At 35.3% G+C, this 9,281-nt stretch overlaps 2 protein-coding genes across 2 annotated transcripts; both read right to left on the reverse strand.

Annotated features, from left to right (window-relative positions):
- Positions 1-1,460: 1,460 nt before the first annotated feature.
- Positions 1,461-4,280, reverse strand: LOC142644195 (putative xyloglucan endotransglucosylase/hydrolase protein 10). The gene is made up of 5 exons (XM_075818856.1): positions 4,097-4,280; positions 3,672-3,772; positions 3,379-3,575; positions 2,571-2,971; positions 1,461-1,675 (listed from the first exon to the last, which is right to left on the reverse strand). Exons 1-5 carry the CDS (start codon positions 4,278-4,280, stop codon positions 1,461-1,463), a joined length of 1,098 nt encoding a protein of 365 aa, XP_075674971.1.
- Positions 4,281-7,407: 3,127 nt separating this feature from the next.
- Positions 7,408-9,064, reverse strand: LOC142643769 (putative xyloglucan endotransglucosylase/hydrolase protein 10). The gene is made up of 4 exons (XM_075818485.1): positions 8,866-9,064; positions 8,677-8,777; positions 8,395-8,588; positions 7,408-8,013 (listed from the first exon to the last, which is right to left on the reverse strand). Exons 1-4 carry the CDS (start codon positions 9,050-9,052, stop codon positions 7,611-7,613), a joined length of 885 nt encoding a protein of 294 aa, XP_075674600.1. The 5' UTR covers positions 9,053-9,064; the 3' UTR covers positions 7,408-7,610.
- Between the last annotated feature and the right edge of the window lie 217 nt (positions 9,065-9,281).

Consider the following 9,281-nt stretch of genomic DNA (forward strand, 5'->3'; position numbering starts at 1 on the left):
GATGATAAGGGATAAAATGATAATCGATCTCGATGTATTTAGTCCGTTCATGGAAGACATCATTGTGAGAAATATGAATGGCACTCTAGTTGTCACAATAAAGAGGAGTAGTAGAGGATGTAGACACACCTAAGTCTTTGAGAAGCCATCGTAGACAAAGGAGCTCAGATGTGGTATTAGCAAGGGCACGATATTCTGCTATAGTACTGGAGCGGGCCACATAAGTTTGTTTCTTACTTCGCCAAGAAATCAGAGAAGAACCAAGAAGAAAGTAATAACTAGTGGTGGACCTGTGATCAATGGGATCTCCTGCTCAATCAGCATCAGAAAATGCACAGAGAATAAGAGGAGATTGAGTAGAGTAGAAAAGATCGTGGAAAAGAGTGCCCTTTAGGTATCGAAGAATGCGCAGAACAGCAGCATAGTGAGTCGATTGTGGAATAAATAGATACTGGCTCACCTGGTGAATATCATAGGAAATGTCTGGATGAGTAACAGTAAGATAAACTAGGCTACTAATTAAGCGTCTGTAAAGAGAGAGATTAGAAAATGGTTTCTCCCCTGAGGGAGTCAGATGCACATTAAGCTCAACTAGGGTGTCAACAGTCTTGCCATTAGTGAGTCCAGCTCGAGACAAAAGTTCAGAAGTATACTTGGCTTAAGTAATATAAAGTCCATCTGTAGAATGAGTGATTTCAAAACCCAAGAAGTAGCTGAGATGTCCAAGATCTTTCATCCCAAACTGCTGACTGAGAAAATCTTTGAGTTCTTGAATGCCACTGAGGTCATCATCAGTTATAATCATATCATCTACATACAAGAGAAGTAAAATAGTGTCTTTGTTAGTGCGACAAAGAAATAAGGCAGAATCATAATGACTGGTCATATAACGTAAGCAAGAGATGGTAAAGTTGAATTTGCCAAACCAAGCTTGTGGAGCTTGTTTAAGGCCATAAAATGCAAGTCAAAGGTGACAAACCTTGTTTGATTTAACAGAGAAACCAAGAGAAGGTTGCATATAAACTTCTTTACTTAAATTCCCATTAAGGAATGCATTTTTGACATTCATCTGAAAAATGTCTCATTTACTGGCAACAACAACGACTAAGAGGGCACGAATAGACGAGATATGAGTAACTGGAGCAAAGGTCTCTTCATAATCAATCTCATACTCCTGTGTAAAACCTTTGCAGCAAGACGAGTTTTGTAGCACTCAATGGACCCATTAAAGTGAGTCATAATCTTGTAGATCCACTTACAACCAACCACAGATTTCCTAGGGGGAAGTATCACCAAATCCCAAGTATGGTTTTTAGATAATGCATCAAGTTCCTCTTTCATTGCAATCTGCCATAAAGGGTCAATGGAAGCCTCACGATAGGTGTGAGGCTCGTGCAGTTTAGCAAGAGCAATGTAATAATGATAGTTAAGTAAATGTGGAGGAATGGATCTTACCCAAGTTAAGTGACGAGGTGGATGTCTTGTGCAAGATCTTCAGGCAGAGCAGGAGCATGGGACCCAAGCTCAAGGTTAGGGTTGGGTAACTCGTCTTCGACATGTTCATCTTCCACTTGTTCATTAAAGGGTGAACTAGGAAAATGATCAATGATATCTGGTGGTTGGACAAAGAAGTCTATAGGAAAATTAGAAGCAACTACAAGAGGACCAGGAGCAGCTACAAAAGGAATATGTGCCTCATTTGAAAAAAGATCTAAGACAGAGGAAGAAGATAGGGAGGCACGGAAGTGAAGGAGCTCGACAAAGAGACGTTGTTCCCAAAAGACAGCATTGCGAGAGATACGAATATGATAAGAAACAGGATCATAACACCGATACCCCTTTTGAGTTTCACCATAACCAAGAAAACAATAAAGTCTTGACCGAGGCTCAAGTTTGTTATGCTCATGTGGCTAAAGAAGAACGAAACAGGCAAAACCGAAGGAGCAAATGGAGATGACTCAACATAGTCTCAAGAGAATTGTGTTCTATAAGAAAATCATATGGAGTTTTGTGCTTGTATTTTTAATAACAAAATGTCTAGAACTCTTTGAACACTTGATTAATCTGCGAACTTCAAACATGTGCAGTCTTATCCCCCCTCTCCACACATAAAAGATATCATAAATTGGAGGAGTCACTAGACGTCAAGCTTATATAATGCATCACTTGGAGTTAGGTATGGTATTTAATTTAAGGTTTTTTTTAACTCATTTTCAATGTCACAACTAAACACATAAATAGGAGTAGTATTCCAAAATTAACATTTGTCATCGAAATAAATGGAGTCTTAATGAAAATTAAAGCAAATTAGCAAAAGACAATAAAAAGAGGATGAAAAACATTCCCCCTTTTTTTTTTTATTATCATCAAATAACAATAAATTTAAATACACAACAAATTTCACAATATTTTTCATAACTGTTGAGATAACAACTTGTGATTGGTGTACGATAATTATGTCGGTAGAATGGTCTCTGCAAAAAGGATGTTGCCGCTACAAGTCACAATTTGTTACCTCAACAAATTGTGAAAAAAGATGTAGGAATTTGTTGCATATGTAGCACACTTACTCAAGAGAGCAATGGTGCATTCCTTTGGAAGAAGGGAAGGGAATCTTTTATGATCTGTACAGTAGTCATAATACATGTAGTACTTCCTAACCCATAAGAGCATCTTTCTTTGCCAGGGATTTAGCTGACTGAATCTTGGATTGTTCCACCAATTAGAAGGGCTATTTGCCCTGCAAAAACCTGCATCTCCTCTCCAGAAACAAGCGTCGACCTTGTAGTTTCTGAAGGAAGCTATGAATGGGGCCTTTGACCAATCAATTTTGTCTTTGCCACCATTTGTTGCCCAACCTTCACCATTCCAAATGGTAGAAACAAGGTTCATAGGCTTCCACTGAGGATATTGAACTCCCTTGTCTGCAAGGTTTCTGTAAACTCTTATGGGGATCCCATCCACCATGAACCTACAAGGAGCAAAAAATTGTAAAAAAAAACCAATAATAATAATAATAACCTAAGGGGAAAAAAATGGTCACTTGCAACATGCTAGATATATTAGGTATCTGAACAACAATCATACTTTAACTTCAGGGTTTTTTTTTTTCCCTCTACAACATAATTTAATTACTTAGTTTCCTCAACAAAAAAAAATAATTAATTACTTGGTTTGATGAAATAACTACACCTAATAAGAAATTTTAGCAAAAAAAAAAAGTATTCCATTTGTTAGTTTTCTAGTGAGGTTTAAGACTAAAAAATAAAACCTTTTTTTTTTTTTTTGAAGAAAATAAAAGATAAAACCTTTTGACATAAGTTGATTAAGTATAAATGAAGTGCAATACTTGAGGTAATATTTGATAAAGTGGCATACATAATTAGGTGTATATTCCACAAGATTGAATAAGTATGGAAGTCCTTTGTTGGATCAAACCACAAGTGAATCCTCTGCTCCCGATTTCCGCTTCCATCAGAAAAAATATTTGTTTGCAGACCATATGGCTTCCCAATTACATTGCCAAGGAATTCAAAATCTACTTCGTCACGATTATTTCCATCGCCCGACTTCAGCTGCATTGCATTGCATTGCCAAAAAAAAAAAAACCATTATTTATAAGCAATAATACAAGAAAAAAAACAAGGGAGATAAAGAAAATATATGCTTACATAAAAGGCCACCACAGTGCCTGCGGAACGACCAGGTACTAGTTTGATTTGCATGTCGAATCGTCCAAATAAAAGCTTCTCCTTCGAAGCGAAACCAGAACCTAGAAGAAACGCAAGAGTGAAATTAAGAGAAAAACATTGAAAGGATATGCAAGTTCAATGTGTTTAATATATATATATATATATTTTTTTTTTGGTTTCTCACAGTGTATCCTCAAATTTCAACTAGAGACTAATTATTGTTCGTGGCAAGTGAGCCCTAGTGGGGAAAATCGTTGGCCCTGAGTTTTTTTTTTTCAAAGTGCAGGTACCCAAACTCGAACTGGAGAGCACACCCAGTTGAACCCGAGACAAGCACTTTGAGACCAAGTGCCCAACCACTTGGCTAATCCACGTAGGTTTGTTTTAATATATTTTTCAAGTACCTGAATCATGGTCAAGCGACAAGGTTCTAAATCGGCCATTGGGAGAAGTATAAACATGGTTAGGGGTATATTCTATAATGAAATCCTGGTTATAGTTCCCTGAAAAAAGAGTTGCTACTGAAAATTTAATAAAGTTCAAGGTAACAAGGGCAATAAAGATGATTTGTCTGTGACAATTCTTCATGGTGATTTTGATTTTTTAATATAAATTGTGCTATGAGAATGGTAAGAAGATGGTGGGATAAGCCATATATATAGGTCATGCGTGGGAGGAGAGTGCAAATATGAATTTTAGAGTGGAAGGTCAAATTAAACCACCCCTAAGACACAGAATTGACTTAATTTTGATAACCTAAATCATTGGATAACCACAAACTTCAGGTTGTAACGGCTAGAAGAACATATCTTGAGTCAATCTTGAAAATTTTGGTAACTCTTTAAAGGAGACACCAAATTTTGAGAACATCCCTGCATGCAATTATGTTAGGACACTTCCTGCAATATGAATGGTGGACTTAATCACAAGAGTAGCACATCAATAAAAATTACATCTCATCAACCCATGGAATTTAATATCCAATAAATTTAAATATTCTTCATCTTAATAATATTTTTAGATACTTAAATGAAAATTAAGATTTTTATTAACTTTAAATCTTGGAAATTTTTTTTTTCTCCTTTCTGAAATATAACTTAGATACTAGGTAAATGGCTTTAAACCCTTTTTTTGGCCTTATGGCCTTATATAGTTATGTTGGGTTCTAAGACTTTAGGTTCAAATATATTAGAACTTCATTTTGTAATGTTAGCAAACCATGATCAAAAGGTTTAGTCTTGTTTTTAGACTTGCTCAAAGTATGTGTAAGGACACAATTCGAGCCCGAACCCAAAGTCTAAAGGGGATGGGCCTGAAAGACCTTTTTACAATAGAATTTATAGAGGGTGAACTTGCAATCTAGGTTCTATGATACTTGGATAACATGAAAATAATGGGCTTAGACCACAATGGTACACATAAGGGACTATTAGTATGAATAAGAAATAAAATTTCTCCTCGGACTCAAGCCGAGGAAGACTTATATTATTTCTTCCTAAGATATATCACAATGATGGATAGTAAGGTTAAATCCTCCCCAAGTTTTTTATCGGTTTGGTTTTCTTAGGTCATCAAATCTTTGTGTTCTTTATTTTTCTCTGCTTCATATGATATATATGTGTTAACCTAGATTTGCATAATTTACCTAAGTTAATCACTTGGTTAAATAACTAGGTTAATCTGGTTGTGTTTAAGGGGTCTAAAAACGTACAAGTTACCAACCCCAAATTAATCTTGCAATGTCTAACCTTAACCTCAAACACTATTGGGGATTGCCGGGAATCATTGAGAACTTTTGTGACTTACCGAATAATCAACCCACGCATTTTAAGTTGAATTTTCTAGATTGAGTGCCGCAATGGTTTTAAGGACCTTGGAGACAAATTATAGCGGGTTTGGTTTTTGTATAAGTGGTTGTGTGTACTTGGAGTAAGTAGGAATTTATACACTAATCTCAATTTGCTTTTTCTATATTCATTGATGAACATGAACCTACTTTGATGTTCATTCTCGTTAAATTCCAATATGTATTATTGAGATTCTCTTTACAGATTCTCGTTGATGCTTATGACCCCTAATCTCATATTACTTTCCTACAATAGATTTGTAAATTCCAATGAAATAATCATTGAGTCTATAATATGTTATAAAATGTGCAAGATTAAAGTGTGATGATGTAACTCAAAGAAGACATTTTATCAGAGTTTTGACAGCCTTCAGATTGAATATCAATGGATCAAACATTCTGTTTCGAAAACATTCGAGCGCATCTCAATGGATGAAAAGAGGATTTTTTATCGCTATTTAATAGTAGTTTCATCAATCAAAAAACGTGAACAGAAACTCCGAAGTATTTTAACTAAAGTTAATTGGTTGCCTTGGTTTTCATACCTTACTTGCATAACATATATAAAGCACATTATAAATTTGAATTCATGAGGATTAGAGAGACTACAGTCATGCATCTTACAAAGAAATATTCAAAACTAGCTAATTTGTTCAATCCATGAGTTCAGAAAGACAACATTGAGAACGAGGTTGCTCCCATATTGATGATCAAGATTGAAAACACAGTCTATCAACCTAGTGCATCATTGAGGTGATCAAATCCTCAAAGAGGGTCCTTGGATTTGCTTAGAGGTTCTGGTTACAAGCACTGATGGTCCATTTGTGAAGGTTTCAAATACAAAGGGTTTAGACCTTCTGAAAATGATGGGTCGCATTCGTAAATTCATTTACTAGTTGTAATGTCCAGGATAAGTGTCTTTAACTAGATTGTAACTTCTATTAATTAATATAATTGATTTCCTTGTTTGTGGTGCATCGCCCAACGAGTGTTTTTTCTTTGGAGCTATTTTCTATTGGTTTTTCACCTTGTTACCAATTTTATGTATCATCGATTGTTTCTTCCTTTACCTATTTGGTACTTGTGTAGTTGTGACTTAAACTTGTGATCACATAATTAGTAAACAATTGATTACTCATAGCGTAATCAATTGGGATTGGGGGTCAAAACTTGTATTTTCAAGGATTATATAATTAGTGATGTGGAGGTTTGGGGTGTTGTGGTTAGATGTTGTGATATAATGGGTTGATGATTGCTTATTTTTCAATGACCCTACTCGTGGGAACAATTTGTGGATGTGAAACAGGACATGAGATCTTGAATTATTATAATTGTGACAATGTGCATATTACTTGCTATCCATATAATTTGAGCATTCATTTGTGGATGTATATTTATCGTTCTCTCTTTGTTTTTCTTTAGTTTTTACATTGTGATTTATTGAATTTATTGTCTTATTATTTCCTTAGATTATTTGGCTATTTTCCAGATAGAATGATTCACTGTGCAATTTTGATTTTGAGACTAAACTTGTTTGCTTTGCAGATTTCTTATTTTGGGTTGAATATTGACATTTTGAATTGAAATTTTTAGAAAGTCCATAAAAGGGGTGAGTATTCCTGCCCATACAAGGGGTGCAAAGAGAGTACTTTAAGGGTGCTGGTGAAGACAATTCATGGATTAGAAGTGAAAATTGTTTAGTCTAACTCATGATAGTCATCATTTGGTTTTGAAATATCCTTTAATTTGCAAGTTGTTAATCAAACCCGGTGAACTATTAGAGCTTCTAAGATCATATACCTCGAGCCACATCGATCTAAAGGTTGCTTTACTTCTAAGGATAGAGATACTTTAACAAATTGTACTTAACTATAAAACTTATTATATATATGGTTATTAAGTTAATAAATGAAATAAAGTAAATCATGAAAGTAAAAGAATAGAAAATCTCTCCACATGAAGTAAAGCCACGTAGCTAAGCGAAGCCAATTAGCCAAGAAAAAAGCCGTGTGGGAAAGGCTACAAATAGAAGTATGCCTTTGCCTTTGCCTTTGCCTCTGCCTCATTTTTGGTCAATACTTAGGAAGAGAACACTCCTTGGGAAGTTTGTTTTGGAATCTCTGGTTATCTTGGCAATAATCATAAATCAAGTGGTACTTTCTGACCCATTTGAAATACCTTCTTTGCGTAGATGTTAAGCTACTAAATCTTTCCTTGTTCCACCAATTGGTAGAACTATCTGCCCTACAAAATCTTGCATTTCCTTTCCAAACACACGCATCAATTTTGTAGTTCCCAAATGAAGCTATGAAGGGGCCCTTGGACCAATCAATTTTGTCGCGGCCACCATTTGTTGCCCAGCTGTCACCATTCCATAGGCTGACTTTGATGCTCATAGGTTGCCACCTAGGAAACCCAACTCCCTTGTCTGCATGGTTTCTGTACACTCTTATGGGAATCCAATCCACCATGAACCTACAAGGAACGAAAAAAAAAAAGCTCATCAAAATTCATACTACTTATTTTCCCTTTTGTAACAGATTGAAGACCATTAATTCTCAAGCTTGCAATAACAGAACTTAGAAGTTCATGTTGTATTCACTTGTACTGTCCGGATGTTATTTATACCAACCTAAAATTTCCAAATACTTTTCACATATATGATAAAAATAGTATTTATCATCAATAAAACTAAATGTATCTTCAATGATTAGTTTTCTACTAGTTTAAGTCTTTTAGAAAAATTATGATACTTCTATATTGGTATTGCCATCAAATTTCAATAAGGAGATGAAGCTAGCTCTAATATGAAAATACTGCAAAACCATGACTGTGAATCTTTGTAAACTGGCTTACACAATTTGGTGAAGGTTCCACAAGATCGAATACGTGTGGAAGTCCTTTGTTGGATCAAACCATAGATTAATCCTTTCTTCACGGTTGTCAAAGCCATCAGCAAAAACATTTGTTTGAAGGATATATGGTTTTCCATCCACATTGCCAAGGAACTCGAAATCTATCTCGTCACGGTTAGGTTGATCAGATGTCAGCTGCAATACACAATGCCAAAGCATTTATGAAAAGCAATAATACAATAGAAGAACACAACATGCATGTGAGAAGAAAAAGGTCACATACATAATAGGCCACGACAGTGCCAGCCGAATCACCTGGTACTAGTTTGATTTGCATGTCAATTTGTCCAAACAGAAACATCTGGTTCGAAGAAAAACCAGAACCTAGACAAAACTCAATAAACAAAAATGAGAAGCTAAAAAATAGAGAGGGAGTTGCAAGTTCAGCATGCACATGTATTTTCTAAGGTACCTGATTCTTGGTCAAGCTTCAAGCTTCTTGTTTGACCATCAGAAGAAGTGTTTACATGGCTAGGAGACCATATAACAAAGAAATCCTTATCGAAGTCCCCTGTAGAAACAACAGAAGCGACTGAATTTTGAACCATTTCGAGCATAAGAAGCCCAATAAGGGCGATAATTTTGTGGTTATTGTTCATGGTTTCTGAGTTTATATCAAATTAAAGTAAAAAAGAGAAGCTATATATAGGTATTGCATTTGGGGGAGGGGGTGAAATTGTGAATAGAACAAAGGAGAGGTTTTGTTTAAGCAAGAATATCTTTAGAGGGAAGCAAAGGAATGTTTGGCTGTTGCAGATTAAATAATTAGCTTCTCGTTAGTGTTCTCATTAAAATGAGACTAACTTTGTAAACATTGTTGATCAAGTT

The sequence above is a fragment of the Castanea sativa genome, chromosome 7 (genome assembly GCF_040712315.1).
Source record: "Castanea sativa cultivar Marrone di Chiusa Pesio chromosome 7, ASM4071231v1".
NCBI classification, from domain to species: domain Eukaryota; kingdom Viridiplantae; phylum Streptophyta; class Magnoliopsida; order Fagales; family Fagaceae; genus Castanea; species Castanea sativa.